The sequence below is a fragment of the Phalacrocorax aristotelis genome, chromosome 2, assembly GCF_949628215.1.
Source record: "Phalacrocorax aristotelis chromosome 2, bGulAri2.1, whole genome shotgun sequence".
In the NCBI taxonomy this organism is placed as follows: domain Eukaryota; kingdom Metazoa; phylum Chordata; class Aves; order Suliformes; family Phalacrocoracidae; genus Phalacrocorax; species Phalacrocorax aristotelis.
The window spans coordinates 2,190,637-2,210,205 of record NC_134277.1 but is presented as its reverse complement, the minus strand read 5'-3'; the positions used below and the strand labels follow the sequence as shown (position 1 = coordinate 2,210,205).

Genomic DNA, 19,569 nt, shown 5'->3' with positions numbered 1-19,569 from the left:
GGTTACATCTACTCAGAAGCTCTGCAAGGACTTTTTACTTCAAATAATTGTACAATGTAGTTATCCTGAAAAATTCAGTTTATGCTAAACCAGCCCACCAAAGCAAACAGAGAGAAGGTCAAAGGGGCTGGACATCAGATCATTTCAAAGAACTAAAAAAAATAATCCCACCAAAACCAAAAAGCCCACTCAGTAAGGAAAAGTAAAGAAACAAGAGGCGGCTCTTGTTTAACAGTGTTCAAATGTTTTCAAACATGCAGATTCACGTGCACTTTCCACTTGGGAGTGAAGAGGCAATAAAACCCTCTGAATATTGAATCTAATTGCGTTGACAAAAAGCTTTCCTCTTTCATAGGCTCTTTGGAAGAACTCTCAGTCCCCCAGGTTGAAAGCTAACTGTCCAAGGGTTAGCAAGCTACCTTGGCACTGGGAAAATCTGGAATTAGCTCTGTGGGCTGCCCTGGCCACTGCCCCATTCAGTGCCCCTCCTGTAAGGTGCATTGCAGAGAGACCTCCTGCACTTCATCGGAGCTGCAGACTCTTCCCCAGGAGCCCCTTGCCCCAGTTCAACTGTAGTTTGTGCAGGTTTATGAAGATACACACCCACGGAGCTCTACCTAGGCACCCCCCACTGCCTCCATATCACAGAATCATAGAATGCCCTGAGCTGGGAGGGACCCACAAGGATCATCAAACCCAACTCCTGTCCCTGCACAGGACACCCCAAATTCACACCGTGTCTCTGGGGGCCTTGGCCAAGTGCTTCTGGAATATCGCCAGGCTGGTGCCGTGATGCCTCCCTGGGGAGCCTGTGCCAGGGCTCCACCACCCTCTGGGGGAAGGACCTTTCCCTAATGCCCAGCCTAACCCTCCCCTGGCACATCTCCCTGCCATTCCGTGACCTTTCAAATGTATTCACATGCTCAGACATTAGCAGGTGCTAGATAAACACCTAGAATGATAGGAAAAGGCTCTTTTCTGGCATCACACCAATGCTTTAGCACCAAGAAGACTGAAGAACGAGAAAGCACAGCTTTGGGTTTTTTCCCCTCTTTCTACAGCACTGCTCAGACAGTGCATTTAGCTCCCATAAAATAATACCCATTACATGAAATGCATACAGCAGTGGCCTGTTCCTTAGCTTTCCACCTTCCCCATCACTTGTTCAAGAGCCCCAGCTAGGATGAGGCATGCACTTCAAGAAGCAGGCAGGTTACACAGGGAAGGAGGGCTGAGGCGACAGTGCAGTTCATGCTACCACTGTTTTGTCCATCAGACCATCAGCGTGCCCAGGGGTCACTCTGGAAACAGAATTAGGACAAGTTAGGGATGGAGGAACATCAACATTTCCAGTGCCTCTAGAACAGAAATTTCCTCTTATGAAAGCCAAAATAAACCCCACCACTTAGATTCATCCCTCTTTTGGGCTAGGGCTGAAAATTAGCACCATAATGTTTTATGACTGTTTTGTTATCAGCTTAAGGAATATTCTACCCGGCAGCATAACATGAAAACCATCAAGACTTGCTTTGGGAAAGCACAGGGAAATCTCTCCTTATTTGAACCACTTCATTGATATTAAGGACCGATAAACCAGCTGGAATAGATCACATTTGCCTAGTCATCCCCATGTGGTTCATTATTGAGTTCCTAATTGATATAATTATCTTCTAATTCCTACCCCAAGGCTTTTCTCAGCCCTCATTTGATTTACCTGGGTTTTCTCCTCTGTTATAAACCTTTCTGTCTGTCTGCAGACCTCTGAAGAGGAGGATCAGGCTAGAGAGAAACAAGCAACAACAACAAAAAGCAGACAGAAAACTGGACCTTGGCACTATCTACTGTTTTATAGCAGAGGTCCACTTCCTTTGGGTGAAGGTTAGGCTCATCGGCCCCATAGGTTATCAGAGGGTGCTCTGACCCCAGGTGTAATGTACTCCTCATGGAGAAAACAATCAGGATAACCTGCATCAGGTCAGCTCTTAAGAGGCGATGAAGTTGGACACCAAGGTGGGGAGACACATCACATGTTTGGGATGTCGCATGTGGTTTAGTCAATTATCTTCTTACTGAGTCAAATTCTGCATCTGTCAGACCCTTCTTAAGCTCTTGGTGTCTCGATTGAAGTCTGCAGCTTCCCAGTCAGGAAGTGAAGCTCTGTCCTAGGAAGTCATGGAAAAGAAACTCTTGAGAAGCTTTATCAGACCAGGAAGAGTTGCCCCTTCTCTCAACCAAGAAAGCAAGAAAAATAAACATACTTCTGATCTTCTGCCATTCCAGCTTGGACTCCTTGGAAAAGCTGCAATACAGACTTGAGAGCAGGGGGGAAAGAAAAGCCCCAAACCAAAAACACCCTAATCTTTACTAGTTATGAATAGCTTTAGTGAAGCCAAGGCAGATGCTGATGCAGTTGGGTAAGAAGATCACTGCAAGATAAATTGAAGGCCATTTTTAAAAAAAAGAAAGGTTAATTAAAAGCTTTCAGATGTTTTCTCAAACCTTCCACTTTCAAATTGCCATATAGACAAATGATATATTTGATACACAGGGTGTTAAGTGCAGTTCAGTTTGTACTACGCTTAGCTGTATATAGTCGGGCTCAAGGTACAGTAACCCTCATTTGCAGCCTCCAAATGAATGTGATGGATGTGGTGCTGTATGCAGTAACCTAAAAACACTCATGTGTGACTGTAGTTTAAATAAAGGCAGGTGAAATTACTGAGTAGTTATAGCGGACTCCTGAGGTTGATTTTCCATGGACGCATGGATTTAACTCAATAGCTGACAATAAATAGAACAAACAAGAAAATAATAGTTCAGGAGGACGTATGTAAGCAGCACACCATGATTTGAGAGATAAGTGTTAGCTATAAGAATGGTATCTTTAAGGAAGATACCAGTATTTTGGGTCAGCTGGATTCAGAATATTATAAAAAATTACAAAGGCTGTTTTCTGGAAAATTCCTTGTCACGGTCTGTCTGAGGAGACAGGCTCAAAAGAGAGAGGCAGAGAGTATACAAAGTCACTGGACCCTCCAAGACCCAAACCCCCATAAATGTTAAGGAAAAAACTGAGATATGCTCTCTGAGCATTTTTGTTACTTGCAGAGAGGCTGCATGAATGACTACACCTATTGCCTCCGCTAATAAACAACTATCCTGAATGCTACAGCTGTGCTAGGGCAGCTGTTGTGTGACTGCCCTCATTCTCAGTGAAACCAGGCAGCAGGGTTCAACCTGAAGCTGCTGTTCACAGGACCGTGACCAGGTCCAGGTGTGAAAAAATCAGGTTCCCATCAGGAACAAGGGAGGCTGGAGGTCTGAAACCACAAGAGGTGACCTTTGGCCAGCCCAGGAGCAGCCCTGGCACAAGCAAGCCTCACGACCAGGGCAATAGATATGTCTGTACCATAAATTAACACTACCAGATTTATCAGCTATCACACTTAAATTCGGTCATTATGATCGCTCTTTTTGTTTTTTTCCCCTAAATACATAATCCTTTATTATTGGCCTTTGACCTATGAAGCCACAGATCAACGATCATTACTGTATTTTCAGTGTTGCACCTGGACCCGTCCAGGGTTTCCCTGCTCCTGCAGAGGACTCTGATGGTCTCGCTAAGTAAGTTTTGCCTGCACAGAGGTCCATTGTCAGACTGTCCATTTCTTCCTTGTTTCTCAGAAGGAGAGGAAGGGAGAGAGTGCGCATGTGCATTTATTTAAATCTCAGTCCTCCCCAGCCATCTGTGGCCTTTAGATATGTGCAATCAAATGCAATTAGGAATAATCATTATTAGTTTTTCAAAGCCCAGCCACGCTGAAAGCAAAGCAGCAGCATCAGTCAAGCCTAATTAGAAGGAGCATTTAAACAAAAAGACCTTGAAAAGCAGTGTCTTTTACAATTTTTCTTCTCCGCTGCTCAATGAAGTGAATAAAACTCCCGTCTCCAGCAGCTATCTCCTCTTCCACTGTGGATGATACCTCTGTTTCCACCCTGTCACCACTGACAGCTTCTGCCTGCCTGAAATGAATCAGAAACAAAGTAACAATGAATTTATTTTCTTTTTTTAACTTAGAGGAGCCAGTGTCAAACTGTTCTGACCTAAAAATGCAACTTGCCTGGGAATGATTTAATGTTTTGGGGTTTAGCTGATGTTTTACAGCCCTGAGTGCCCAATGTCAGTTCAGATCCAGCTCCTTACAGAGTGGTTTCTGCCTCCTCCCAGCCCTCGCTGGGCACTTGGAGAAGCTGCAAAGGTGATGCCGGCACACAACGCAATGGTCACCCTTTCTTCAGCACAGTTTGAGACACACTGGGATGGGGGGAGACATGCCTGGGCTCTACCACAGCTGGGGACATGCCATCCAGCAGCCCTTGGGTGCCAAGCCTTTGGCATAGCCCAGTCTTCACGAGAAGCAGATCTTGTACCTCCACACCTAGGGCAACCTGCCATGGTGGGTGATAAAGCAGAAGGGGGGCCAGGGTATTGTGAACGTGGTCTGGCCTCGTCTCCTACTTCAGATCCACGCCCCACCCCAGACAGCCCTGTAGGGTCTGAGTCCTTGGAAAACCAAAGCATTGGGTAACAATGGGCCACTAGTCCCTGTTCCTATTCCTTCCAGGGAGCCACTTGATCTCTAGGACATCCCCAAATCCCCTTGTCTCTCTTCCTGCTGCTACTCCTATACATCAAGCAAAGAACTGGATGTCAAGGGTGGGATTTACCTGCTCTAAATTGGGGATCTAGAAACTGGACACCCAAATCTGAGCTAGTCACTGAAGGCGCCACGAATCATCACTAATGAGAAATAATAATTTATTCATCAGATATAGACAAGTTTCCTCAAGGGGATGAATAGCCCTATGTAAGTGCCTCTTTCTCTCAGTCATAGATAACCTCAGAATAAATAGCTCAGGCTTAATTACTTGTGCGACCCATTTTTAAGCACCTAAGTAAGGATAGATGTATTTTCTTTAGAGGGAGAGATTTAGCCTGAAGCTTAAGACACAAAAATGCATGTCTACAGTATTGGCATCAAAAAGTGCTGTGGGTGCCTCAGCTTCCGTGGGAGATGCAGTCAATGCAGTCAGAGACTAAGCAGCTATTCCACTGCAAGAGAAACCCCAATCAACAGTCCATCTTTGGTCTCAATATCCATCATTGGTATTGCCTAGGAGTTGGCTTCACTTCCCTAAACTTAGCAGTCTAATCTTATTTTAGGCACTGTGCTGTACTCCATTTTCCAACTGCTGCTCCAGAGCGTGCTGGTCTTCCATAAATGTTACATGGAATATTCACCAAGACCTACATCATTGTTTCCTTTGCATTTCAGTTTAGTAGCCTAAACTAAGCTATAATCATATAATAGGTTTTTACACTCTTTCAGCCCACAGCCTCCTTGTTATTCCTTTCTGCTCAACTCTTTTTCCTCCTGGAGCCCCAACTTTTTCGCTACCCAGACAACTAAGTGGTAGCAACATTGCAGTGAGGCTAACTTCAGGTGCTTTTACACCATTTTCATATATTCTCTTCTCATCTGCTTGCCTTCAAGAGTCTTTCCCTGCTGAAAGCTGCTAACGCTGCTTCTTGTCTGCATTTTCTGTGTTCCTAACATCTTTCTTCATCTAAAGATGACTCCTCTGAAGCCTGATATCTTTTGCAGAAGTCTTCTTTACTGCCTCCAGTCATTTGGAGTCTTTTGTTTAGTGCAGCTGCTTTGCATAGGTAAAGCAACGCTGTTAGTCTTCCTACCAAATGTAACCTCTTCATCCATCTGTCCATCTTCCACTTCTGGCCCATGCTGGTGGCCAAAGGCCCAGGTTCATACTTGATGGAACTAGAATTGCCCCCCCCACCCCCACCTCTGGTCTACATGAGAATCTCCTTGTCCCAGTTTCATCTCTGCTGCATTTTACCTCCTCACATCTTTTCCTTTTGTCCCCGACCCAATCATTCTGTTATCTTGACATTTATTGCCAAGCACAACTCAGCACTTCCAATTTCTTGAAGCTACTAAGAATTATTTTCATTAAGATGTTTTTTCCCCCCAACATATGTGTCATTTCCAAAAGCTAAGAGGACCAGATATGGACCAGTGTTACATCTTTCAACCCAGTTCAGAGTTTGGACACCTTGTCTGGTCAGAATGTGTAGTAATGCAAACTTAGACGTCTGCTGCCGAGTCCCAGTGCACACACACAGGCGGTCGCCATAGATCAGCTTATACGCAATAATTTATAAGCTGTGGTAGCTTGACCATTACGCTACAGTAATTTCACTGCATATTTCAGCCCTAGCATTAAATGTTCACACTAAGAATATGAAGAAAAGTTGCAGCGATTAAACCAAAGTACCTGCATGGATGGTCAAGACTCTGCAGCAGTCTTGCTTCATGCCTTTTTCCCTTACACTTTTGTCTGAAGTGTGCAATATATTTTGCTACCTCATATACTGGTTCACATCAAAAGCTTTTGTGAAACCAGGGGAGGCAGCAGAGATCTTCAGCCTCGGTGCTTCTTCCCTCCTCTGTAAGCTCAGCCTTGTTTAAGGTTATGCTGTTCCTCATCCACAACTTCCTCCAGAATTGTCCATAAACTGAAGTGCTCCAATCACTGCTATTGATGGTAAGCACACGCTTCTACAGTGATCCAGAGTCCCAGGCTGTCCTCCTGCTGAGGCACACAATTGCCCCAGCACCCGATATGTCAGCAAATCCTTTATCTTTCTGTCTATTTACATCTTTCCCATCTTCTTACTAGTCCAACAGCTTGTTCATCGTTCCTGCATGACTTACACTGGAGAATATTTAAATATCAAAACAACGCCTGCTACATATTCCATCTCTGAAGGTTTCTACGTAAATCACGCAGCAGTTAGAGGAGGATCCTGCAGTCCATCCCATTTCCCAGACAGCTACTGATCTGTGCCATGATCCTGAGACTATTTTTTAATTGCACATCTCAGCTACTCTGCTCTGAACTGTGAATATTTATTCTGCTGAACGAGGATGGTGCATCAAGTGCTTTGAGATCCCCAGAGCAAAGAGACGAACCTTGCAAGGTTTGGCAGGCAAGAGAGGCAAGGATGTCTGACCCCACAGCTCTGTGCCTAACACTGTCAAGGCAGACTCTGGCTCTGGTTTAATGCTTCTTATTACAATTATTCTGCTGGGGCAGAGTCAATCCTATACAAAAGTCACACAAAGAAATGAACACATCCCACTGTTGACTCTTGCTGGAGACAGGCACAGAGGGCAGCATTTGGGGCTCAAAACCTGTGTGTGCTGTAGAAAACCGGTACCATCACTTCCAAGCTCTGGACCTGAAGGCGGGTTCTTGTTCCCTCACTTTCAGACCTTCAATTTGCATTCTTTTCTATTTCATTTTATTCTGGATTCTTTGCCTACACGATGCTTATGATTATTGCTGATTACTTATTAACTGTAAAGTAAAAAAATCTGCTGAAGGTCTTCAGGTTCTGGTGTATGACATAGCCCAAGGCTGGTCATGAGACAGGGAACCAGGTACATGACCTACAAAGGGTTACTCTCCGCAGCCTTAAACAGGGAATATACCCACAACCATGGCTCACTTGAGAGCAGACCCCCGTGAGAAAACACACTTCTTAGATGTAGAGAAACGCTACAACCTCTCCCTTGTCTTGGGACCCTTCATAGCAGACCACCACCACACACACCGAGTGTTCCACCACAGCCAAAAAAGCGTGGAACATTGTGTTGCCGTGTACGAGACAGGTCTACAAGTGCCACAGCACAGCAGACGGAAGGAAGGACCGTTGGCAATGTGCAAGGCTTGACTGAGCCGGCGGCATGTGTGTGATAACCTCCAGAACTTCGGCTCCCCTCCCTGCACTATCACTAGGTCCTTTGGGGACTTGCTCCTAAGACTGTCTAGAGCCTTAAACCACCAGCCATCTTCAGAGCTAACCCTTCACCTCTGCTCCCATCTGGCATAGCCCTGGCAGAACTAACACCGATCACATCCCTGTTTGTCTCCTCTCTCTTTTCCATCCTTGATGTACAGTTAAGACTTACCCAGATATGAAGAGTTCCAGGAGAAGCCCCACAATTTCCTTTTCTCACCAGTTTTCCTCTTTCTATCTGGCTCCCTTTCCCCGTTGCTCATCAGGGACAAGTTTGGAAGAAAAGACCCATCCTCTGGAGAGCTAAGCTTCACAAGATGGCAAAATCAAGCCAACCACTGCAAATTAAGTATCTTCTGTGAATTGGATTGAGGCTACCCTAGAGGTTAACTCCAGGATCGGTAGTAAGTAAGGAAGGCTGAATCCAAGGCAAGGAGTAAACTTAGATCTCTGGGGCCAGCACTTCTAATTAGACAACATTTTTGGAATCTCAAACAGTGCCCTGATCCCTGCCCAGGGCTGCTGTCTACTGCGGTTTCTTCCATTTCTTTTCTTTTCTTTATTGCTGGGTACTTTGTAAGGAGTAAAAAAGGAATCCTACAGTCAAAAAGACAAACCTTTTAGTGTCAAGTATCGCAGATTCTACCTCTTCGATTGCCCCAGATGCCTCTACAAGACCACACCGCTCTGGCCAGACTTTCTCCCTTAGTTCACCTGTAGCAATTCTGTTTTCTGAGCACTGTATGCCCCTTGGCCGGTCCCTGCACTACGGGAGGAGGGTGGCCGTTGCACATTGCCACGAAGCGTGGCTGGGTGGTGCTGAGTAGCCAAGACAGCTTGGAAGAGACCGGCTCAGACAACAATCCTGTTCAACACAGATGGATTCTGAATAGGATGCCCCTGGGAGACAAAGCACTCCAGACGCGGCAGGAAGCATCCTTCATTAGGAAGAGACTAAAATATGGTTTGCATTGCACAAATAGGCAAGTAATTGGAGAGCAGCTCCAGCTCCAATTCACTCTGTGGTATCCATTACGGCTGTGTTTTAACAGCACTTTCATGGGCTGAGAAGGGAAAGGCACTGCAGGGAATCAGATGTGCCTGTTTAGGAGACTCTTTTTTTCAGAAATGAGGCGATTTCAGCTTCTGTCAAAAGTCTATTGCTAATTCAGATCAGGTCCTACATTCAGATATAAGGCAACAAAAGTGTTTTACTAACAACCCTTCTGAAAGGCCACATGATTTGCTGCACCACAACACATCATAACGTGAAGCTCATTGGAAGTGAGGGTGTCTAACCTCTGATTTTCTAAGCCATCAGCCAAGAGAATAGGTGCCTCTTGTTGGTATGAGCTACCCTGGCGTATCATCGCTGCACTGGGACCACAAGAGTTGGTCTAGACAACCTGTTTCTCTGGTAACATTTGTCCTCAACACCTGTGAAACATGTCCAACCCCATTTCAGAAATGGGGAACTGAGGCACACAAGAACTAAGGACTGGATCTGCAATGAGATTTAAGTACCTTGTTTGTTCGACACGTAGTTACTCCAGAGACCATCAGGTCCTTGCCCGATTTCCATCTAAAGGGTCACTCCAGAGAAGTTTATTCTACCAGGTGTCTGTAAGGCTGTTTGACCCAGGGTCTCCCATAGATGTTGAAGATCTACTTCATAATCAGTGGAGCTGAGGTTGCAATTCACCTCATCTGAAGAACTGAGCCACATAGGGAAAGCTGACCACCACCTTCACAAGATAAAGCTCTCATTATTATTATTCCATTTTCTCCACCTGTTTTTTCATTTCCCCCTTGCACTTCACCTCTAGAGCCTTTCCAGGAGCTGGAAATTAGAGTGTTGTTCTTGTTGCATCACCCACACTCCCCTCTTTAGCTAAATCCCCTGTTTTTGAAGATATGCACTAAACATATCACATGATCACATCTTTTCTGACCTTTGATACAGTAAAAGCCACAGAATTTAATTCAAACACCTCCTTGTTAGCCCAAATAACTTAGCTGATTAAGAAGTGCTTTCCCAAATGACAACCAGGCTTAGCACAACATCTACAAGACAATTTAAGAGCAGGCTTCTTTAGTCAAACTTGTCATTACTGACTCAAAATATAGCAGCAAGACCTCTTAAAAAAAAGGTACTGTTTATGAATGAAGAAAAATCCCAGACTCTCAGTTCTTTTGTGTTTTGTTTTAATTAATTACAAATTCATTTCAAGACCTGTTTAATGGAGAACACCACTAAAAACCTGACTTTCTCAAAACAAATACAAATTGAAAGAAAAAGTACTCTTACAGCTGGGGAAAGTCCACTTAGTTTTTAAAATAAAGGTATTTTTAAGGAATGGAGACATTTGGTATCATGTCTTCTAGTTAAATTATTTTCTAGGTCACAATATACATATATATGCATATATGCATGAAAGTACAAAAGGAACCTGCAAACTACAACATAGAAAGAAATGAAACAGCACCACCTTGCCAGCAGGCAGTCTCGTGGTTTATTCATCTGAAGGCAAAAATGAGAGAAGCCAGAACATTTCTGCTGGACTCACAGCACAGCTGGATTGTCTCTACACATTTAATGTGTTCTCAAGTAATGCAAGGGCTCTCAGCAAATACAGGTTAACTGAAGTCTTCATCGCAAACAGTTGTTTGTTCATTATTGTTATTTTATATATATATATATATATATAAAAGCAACAGAATCCCTGGTCTAAGCTTTAATTTCAGCTCCTTGATGCTGTGTTGTTTCTGCTCCCTACATTATATTCTCCTTTCTGCTATGGATGTCTCGTACTGCTGGAGCTGTGAGAATCAGAGCTCTGGCTGCAGAACTGGAGCCTCTAGGCAAGAATGACCCATTCTTAACCATTTTCCCTTGCATTTCATGAAATCTGACATCTGTGCTTTCTGACACAACTTTACAGGGTTAAAGCAACATGATTGAATCCCCAGTGCTTAAATGCAACTTGAGTAGCCATCCCAAATTCAGCTTTGCTGTTTGACAGCTGGAGAACATGCCATGTGGGAACTGCTGACCCTGCACACTGCAGTACCCTCCAAGGGTCCGTCAGCTCCTCGTTCCCCAGTGATAATGGATTTAAATCAAGTGCCCTGTCTCAGCTTATCAATGAGTTCCAGTATCTGTCCCTGTATCAAATCCACATGGCACTTCCCTTCAAAATATCCCATGGCAAAAGTAGGGGAGCAGCGATGTTCCTCTTTTACCAGCAAGGAAACTGAGGAGCGGGATGCTCATATGTCATGAGGTAGAGAGTGCAAGGTGTAGATATGAGGTTCCTGATTTTGTTTCATACTTATGGGTGATGAAGTCACTACTGTGAAATTGCTATGAAGTCTAGTGCTGTTTGAGATGTCCTACAGTATGACATGAGTACGGGAGCTGGCACATATGCCACAGTGTAAGACCTGTGCCCTTCTGGGTGAGCAGAAGACACTCCACAACACCTCAGACAAGACTAGATACCCATATTTAAAAGGTTGAACCCTACTCCACTCACATCTTTAAAGCTATGAAGCTATGAAGCAACACCACATAACTGCAGGTTACTCAAGTTTTGGAGTCCTCCTCCCTTCCAGAGGAGTATTCCCTGTCTAGAAAGGTGTGTTAAGGCAACGTCAGAGTGCAGACAGAGCATTCAGACATGCTTGCCCAAACACGAGCCCACACAGAGTTACATGCCTGGTGGAGCTCCACAGCAAGGCAACTGGAGACAAGATTCACATCTTTTCTTGTAGCAGACCCAGAGCCAGCCCTGCCTGCAGGGCAGGTGAGCCAGGCTTGTCCAGGGCCATCTCTGCCCAGCAGACAATGCTTCTACCCCTATAGCAGCTCTAGTGGGGCCCAGGCAGAACAGTTACCTGCTCCCTCAGGCAGTGGGGTAGCTCTAGGCTGTGGCAGTCACCATGCAGTTAACGGAGGTGGAAACCAAGTGTGTGCCATGCCCTAGCCATCCCCTCAAGCCCTATGAAATCTGAGCAGAGAAAAAGGGACCAATGTGGGGTCAGGAAGGGAACATGCACCAAGAAGGGGAAGACACCCAACATCTTTCAGCACCAAAATGCCAGTCTGAGACAGGAAAGCAGCTGCCCAGTTCTGCATGTTACAAGTTAATATGAAGACAAAAATAGAAAGAAACAAACTCAAAGGTCAGCATCGACTGCTATCTCACACACAATAACTTCAGTCCTATTTGATCTAGCAGTTCTTCTGCAGTGCTTCTCCAGTGTTCAAGAGAAAGGCAGAAACTACTCTCCAGGCACCCAGAGCATCCTCCTCTTGCAGGTCAAGCTGCTGGGGCCAACTGTGAGACAGCACAAGGGCTGATCCCTGTCCAGTGGGAGCTGCTTTAAGCCAAGGCTCTAGTGTTGGACCCCTGCCTAAACTACAGCCTTGACCATACTCAGCCATGGGCTCCACTGACCCTTGAACCTGCCTCATCACCATGGACGTGTCTGGTGACCTGGGCTCTCTGCTCACCCTGGCTGCCACCCTGGGCTTGGCCTGCTCCCCTTGTTTGGGCACGGTGGGATGGGGTCTTGCTGCTGAAACCCCTGCCCTGCTGTTTACATGGTCCCCCTCAGCTCCCCATCATTGAGGAGCAGCTGGCTCTCATTGTGGTCCAGCTTTTTCCTCCTTCCCTTCTCATCTAGCCCCAGCAGAGCAGGTACAACGGAAATGCAGCTCATGAGGAAGCCTCTTCAAAAAAAGAAAAAAATGCCATGTTGTGCTTTGCGGCTGAATCTTAAAAATATCTTTCAAAGATAGGAGTGCAAAATAAGACATTTCCTCCTGACCCCAGAACTCTTTAGAAAGAGCTGGGACTTTAAGGAACAATAGCAAAAAGACTTGCTTTGTAGTCATGAAAATTGGCAATGCTTCAGATAAATTTCAAAATATCAAAACTTTAGATACAAGCTTTAATGAAGTCTCTATTCCTCAAAGATTTCCAAATTGTCAGGGGCCAGTAATCTGGGGTCCACCACCTCCTGTGCTATTGGCAACATTCTGACTGTTTTAGGGGGCCTTGCAAATCTTCACCCACTTTTTTTTTTTTCTTTTCTCCCTCTTTCCCAGGCCACCACAGAACCCCCAAAAAAGAAACCGGACCCTGTCACTTCGGAGACGGTGGTGATTTGGGGGCTGCGCCTCTGGCAGGTGATTGGTATCTTTGCCATCTTTGTCCTGGCAGTCAGTAAGTTGTAATTCTCTGCCTTGCACCAACCACAACACCACCCCAAGCAGGACCTCTTCCTGGAGGACCACAGACCGAATGGCCACCGAGGTCACAGGCTGAGGCTCTTTGGTCTCTGGCATCGCAGGGCTACATGCAGGCATTTTTGCAGCAGGGAAAGGCAGGGGTGGTCTTTGAAGGAACGACAGATGGGCCACCATGGCTTCCTCTTGTAACGTACTGATCAACAGGTCCTAGCCGGTGGCATCCCAGAGAAGACTCACTATAAAGCTGTGCCACGGCTGGGAATGTTTGTATCATATTCAGGCCCAAATGCATGTCGTAGCCATCACCCTGCCCTGCCACACAACCATACAAACCACGTATGACCTCTGTGGTGCTGCCCCACATGCTGAGATAAGAAGCCTCAAGAGGTTTGCAGTCACAGCCAGATCTGGCATTAAGGTCCCTAATTCCAATTCTGGGTGCCAAGACACACATTTCATTTTAGCAGGGTGTTCAGGACTTAAAATCCTCCTTTTTTTGAACCCAGGCACTAGGAAGCCACTGGCTCAGACCCGGTGACTGCACTGGGATGGGATCAGACACTCTCCCAGCACACTTTGAGGATCTATCTGGGCATAGTTTATTCCCCACCTGAATGTCTTCACCCAGCTTCAGCCCCTTGCAGCTCAGGGAAGAGTGTAAACCAGCTTCACTGTCCACTGCAAACTACTATTGTGAGCTTCCTCACAACCATATGTCTTAGGATACTATCATAACCCTATCAAAGTTCAAAGGAAGGATCTTCTGCTGCTCCTTGACCCAACTATAACTTCATACAAAAAAAAAAAAACAACCACTTTGATATGAGTCTAACATGATAAATCTGTTTCCCATTTTCTTGTTACTCACTAGACTTTTGCAAAGAGTATAGCTAATTCATTTCTTCTATCAAATAAAGTTACACAGACTCATCTACAATTCCATTGAACCTCCTTTTTTTCTTGTTAGGGACTGGGGACAGAGCCTGTCCCCAACTCCTGAAGGTAAATCCCATCAACTTGGAGATCATTACCTCAAATCCTTACCCACTCCAGGAGCGACATCATCCAGCCATATGGACTTAGACACATCTAAATCTTCTATGCATTTTTTTTAACCATTCTCTTCTCATTCTGACTTGTAGCCCTAATTTCTTGTTAAAATTAATTTCATAAGTGGAGCAACGAAGCATTTTAAAGTGACTGAAGGAAGGCCTTGGGTACCCTAGCTTTCTGCTCTCATTATTCTTAAGTGATGAGCCCTCTCCGAGACAGCGGCCACATGCAAGCTCCTGGCGAGGAGGAGCCACAGGCAACGCCAGCCCTGGCCTACAAGCAGCCATTGTTTAGGAGAACACAGGTTTGCTGGGCCAGCTTTAAAAAGATAGTACTGCAGACAACTGATTTGTAGTGCTCCCTGTTACTTTTTAATTTGCTGCTAAACCCACGTCTAGATGTAGCCCTAATCTAATCAAAGAGCTCAGCAGTCTGCGTGGTGTTGTCTCTGCTGATATTGGGGGAATCAAATCACTTCTTGTTGCCACAGCTTCCTCTTTGGTTGCTGTGGGTAGCCTGTATCAGTCCTTCCCTGCTAGCTTTCCTGTCACATCCCCATGCTCTGTTGAAACCAGACATTCACATTTTCAAAGCATTTCCCTCTGTTTTCTTTCCTCCTCGTTGCCCTTTCGTACACTCCAAGTCTAGCAGGGCTAGCTAGTCCTGCTGCTCGCCATCACCGAAGCTTGCGCTAATTCACCACATGCCACAACACACTTTGCAAACAGTCACAAGAACAAGAGAGCAAAGTAAACACGGCCAAGCGTTTAACCCTAGTGACTCCATACACCACGTGAAATAGGTATCAAAATTAACAGCAGGAGCTTTAGAACGCAAGTGGACCGGTGAAGGGGCTTATTTAGCTGTGGTTTGGGGGCAAACCGTAAAGAAATTTTTACCCAGTAGGTCTGATCGTTTTGTTGTTCACTAAAAATTGTCTCTGGCAATGCCAGGTTATTGAGGGTTAGAAGCACAGAAAGTCTCCCACGCTGGTAAATCAACACCCCAGGTGGTGCGCTGTTTGCAGAAAAAGCAGCTAAGGGTTTGGGTTTTTTTTTACCTAAAAATATCTTTAGCAAGAAGCAAACAGCTGTGAAAGTTTGCTCACCTAGTGGCAGCCCAGAAATTAAATGTATTATGGAAGACAACATACAAGAACGTTATTGCCTACATATTGAAAGTGCTGAAAGCAGTGAATGATGAGAAACTAAAATACTCTTAAGGATCTGTGTTAGACAAGTAAACAAATAGGTTATGGGCAATTAAATAAAGTAATATCTGCTTTAAGGTTCCAGTTCTCACTAAGACATGCAGGTAGTTCAACAAAATCAGACTATCATGTCAGCCTGATACAGATATATTATTGAAGAGGTAGGAAAGTATTTGCTAGGAGATCACAGGGTTTTGGCTTGCTGAGTCTCAGAGCAATAAATAGACATAGAGTGTCACTACGTGGAATGGAGCCAGTTTAAGGCTTTACTGCCCTGTTATAGCCTTTTTGTGAGAAGAACCTTTCTTCAATGAGCAGAGGGGATTTGAAAGCAACCACACCAGCTCGGTCAGCTTTATGAAAACAACAAATGTTTGGTGACGACAGCAGCTATTAAGCAAGTCTCTGATCCGACTCAAAAGAAGGTAGGGTCAAACTTAATGACATTAGAATAACTGAATCATACAGTCAGTTCTCACCGATTTCTCGTATCTTGCTCCAGCAACATCGTCCTCCTCCTTTGCTTTGCCATCCCCAAAGCATTGATGGTTCCCCAGCTTTACCAGAAAAGCTTTAACTCTCAGGAGCCAATGCAGGTTGTTCTGTGAGCAAACCCTTGGGGGCTGCCTTGATATCAGTCCAGAAAACAAGGCAATGTTCTACTTTTCTAATGGACAAGAGCTGCAGAAAAGCTTTAGTACGGCTTCCTTTTCCTGGTTCCAGAAACACCTTCCCAGTGAGACCAAGAGGGTAACACAGCCCTCTGAGAGCACTAACCCTCTACACTAGGAGACAGAAGGGCATCCTTTCCAGGGCTTCTCAGGGCCTGCACATGACCCCTTGGCTTACCACCTCACCTGGTTATCAAGGCTTTATGGGTGTGTCACCTTTGTCATGTGAATTCAGGTGAGGAGTAAATAAGGATGAGGAGAGGAGTTGAGATGCTTTTAAAGTTAATGCTCCTTAGCTACCACGTTGTGGGTAATTGTGGAGCACTTGAACTGAATTCCTTTCAGCTGAAATGGAAATTGAAAATAGTTGCCCCAGAAAGGTATGGTCTCAGATATGCAGGATAATTACTAAGGGCAGCCACAGGACCAAACTAGAGCTACTCCAGAGTACTTCTGCCCCTGAAATGCACGAAGTGTGGATGCCAGATCCTCCATGCTCTTCCACCCCACAAACCTGCTCCTGCTGAGTGACAGAACTTGCAAATATAGATATGATCTAAGTGTGGTTTCCACCTCCTGCTCTTAGCAACTTCCACAAGATGGCATCATCACATAATAAAAGGAAAAATAGCCAAATCCAAATCTCTCTTACATTTCCTTATTTAATGAAGGAAAAAAATTTTAAAAACCCCACATGAAGTCATCTTATAGATCAACACACATCACTGAAATGGGCAAAAAGTCTTTGGAGAGATCTTCTAACTCATGCAAAGGTCTTTGGGTAGGTTACAAACCAACTGGGATGCCTCCTAGCTCTACCCAGCAGAGACCAGAAGAGATAAAATGTTTGCACACCTGCTAGCAGAAGGCTTTTCTGTCTCTCCTGCAGCAACTGATAGCTAGCTTTCTCATATACCATACGAAAGCATCTCTGTTGGACTCATCCACCTCCATCTTTTTCCTTTGTTTCTGCCCTGTGATAAGATACGTCACGAGAGGGAGGAAAAATACTTCGGGAATAAAGCAGCTCACAGTAGAAAATACAACTTTCTAGCACATGCAGAACATCATTCAGGTGATGCTGGAGGTATAACTCTCATGGGTGTGCTCAATAATTACACAATTCTTATTCATCTACTAGAATATCAGGAATGCCAGGTCTTTCTGCTACAACTGGAGAAGGCACATGAGAGCTCATTTTTAAAGCAAATACCACATCTACAGGGAAAAATCTGGAAAGAAAGGGAGAAAAAAAGAAAGTTTCTCTGGTACCACACAGAGTAGGTCAACTCACTGTTACTCCTCTGCCCCCAAGATTTCAGCTCAGTCATTTTGTCCTTGGTTAAAGGAAACCTTCCTTCTGAGGTATTTGAATCAAGTAGAGCAAGTGTCCTGACAGCGGTGCCTTGAAATCCTTATCAGGGCTGCCTCGGCATAATTCAGCCACTCTGGCTTGCTTCTCTGAATGCTTGTTGATAAGAAAAGAGAACCCTTGCAAGCAGGAGCAAAGACAATGGCTGCATCTGTCTCTCTCTTGGAGAGGCTTTGATGAGACAACGACGAACAACTGAAATGAGATTAGCTGTCAGGAGGACTTGATTCACTCAGGAGCACCGCTGCCTGGTTTCTTGGTCAGGCTTTTTCTTTTTTTCCTGTCCCGTGAAAGCTGTAAATGGGGAACTGAGGCCCACCACTATCACCCTGACAGGGTGAGGGTGGGATTGAGTCATAACCTTGCAATCTTGCACAGCTGCTTTCATCCACAAAGACCGAGGACTTTGCACCAAAAGTACCTTTGCAAATTCCAGTGCTGTGGTGGAGGAGGGGGTGCTCCTGATCCATCCCTGGGAGAGCCAGCAGCGGGCCCAAGGCTTGCCCAGTGTGCTCTCTATTTACTCACCCTTTTCTTTGGCATCACAACCACCATCAACATTTTTAAGCAGCCCTGTGGGCTGTTTATCTTCCTCTGTGCAAGTTCCTTTGGTTTCAAGGTTTGCTGGTTTCCTTGTTTATATACACCCCCCTCCCACCAGAGCTATTGACAGCAGCCCACCAGGGAGGATGCAGGCAGCACCTCTGAGTAATGCCCTGCTGATTTCTGCAGATAACATCCAACAACTGAGTCTGGTTGCAGGGCAAAATACCTTGACATCCCTGTCATAGCCCTCTGGAGTGAAAGGAGGGCATGAAGAGGGTGATGGGAGTAGGGACAGTGCTGTGAAGAAGAAGCAATGCCTCTCAGCTCCTGCCCAGAGTCCTCCTTCTTCTGTATCAAGCCAGCTTGATGTAGTGTCAACCAGATGTACTTCAGGTACCACAGGCAGGGAGAGACCCCTTTCATAGTACCATAGAACGGTTTGGGTGGGAAGGGACCTTTCAAGGCCATCTAGTCCAACCCCCTGCCGTGAGCAGGGACATCTTCAACCACATCAGGTTGCTCAGAGCCCCGGCCAGCCTGGCCTTGAATGTTTCCAGGAATGGGGCATCGACCACTGCTCCGGGCAACCTGGGCCAGGGTTTCACCACCATCAGCGTAATTTTAATTTCTTCCTTATATCCAGTGTAAATCTCCCCTCCTTTAGTTTAAAACCATCACCCCTTGGCCTGTCACAGCAGGCCTTGCTAAAGGGGTCGCCCCCACCCTTCCTACAGCCCCCCTTTAAGCACTGGGAGGCCGCAATAAGGTCTCCCCACAGCTTCTCTTCCCCAGGCTGAACAAACCCAGCTCTCCCAGCCCGGCCTCGCAGCAGAGGGGCTCCAGCCCTAGCAGCATTTCTGTGCCCCCTCTGGCCCCGCTCCAACAGGTCCATGTCCTTTCTGTGTTGAGGTCTCCAGAGCTGGATGCAGTACTGCAGGTGGGGTCTCTTTTCTTATCATCCTGTTTTGAATCTACTCTGTTGAATGAGGAAGGTAGGATGGACCTGTAGCAGGAGGTCCCCACGTGGGGTGGGGCTGCAGCAGAGCTGTTACTGCATCCCACTTCCGTGTTCCAGGCAGGAGCTCATGCCTTGTGCTCAACTCAAACTGAAGACCAAGTTGGCTTTGGGTGGTTCCCAGTTATCATGCTAGGGAACTGCTGAGCTGCCTAAGCTGGTGGTGGACTTCAGACCACCTCGTGTCTGAGTGACAGACCTTTAATTCATTGGTATTATTCAGTGATGGTGTTTTAGTGGCACCAGAACAGATCTGGGGCCATGGAAATAGGGTTGCTCACTGTACATCCTTACACATAGTCCACACCAGGTCTAGTACTACTGGGAGGTAGGGCTTACCTGGATGAGGGGGGACAAAGTAGTGGGCTAAAGCAGAAGCTGATTGCAAAACTAGGAGGCTCGGTTCCTATCTCTTTTTCCCTATCTTTGTGTCATTCTACAAGGCCTACCAGAGATGCTTTCCCATTCTCACCTGTGCCAGCCAAATAGTAACATGTAGCCCCAGACATAAGCATCAGTAATTCTTCTCCTGACACATAACCAGACACGTGAAATCTTGA

General features: G+C 45.7%; 2 protein-coding genes across 2 annotated transcripts in view; one reads left to right on the top strand and one right to left on the bottom strand.

Annotated features, from left to right (window-relative positions):
- Positions 1-17,798, bottom strand: part of ALS2CL (ALS2 C-terminal like) — a 73,090-nt gene extending 55,292 nt beyond the window's left edge. The window contains exon 1 of the mRNA XM_075082133.1: positions 17,371-17,798. The gene's annotated coding sequence lies outside the window, so the exon portion shown is untranslated. The remainder of the gene's footprint in view (positions 1-17,370) is intronic.
- The window catches only part of TMIE (transmembrane inner ear), a 41,319-nt gene that overhangs the window by 6,077 nt on the left and 15,673 nt on the right, over positions 1-19,569 (top strand). The window contains exon 4 of the mRNA XM_075086259.1: positions 12,999-13,116. Within this exon, the coding sequence (XP_074942360.1) occupies positions 12,999-13,116 (118 nt within the window). The remainder of the gene's footprint in view (positions 1-12,998; positions 13,117-19,569) is intronic.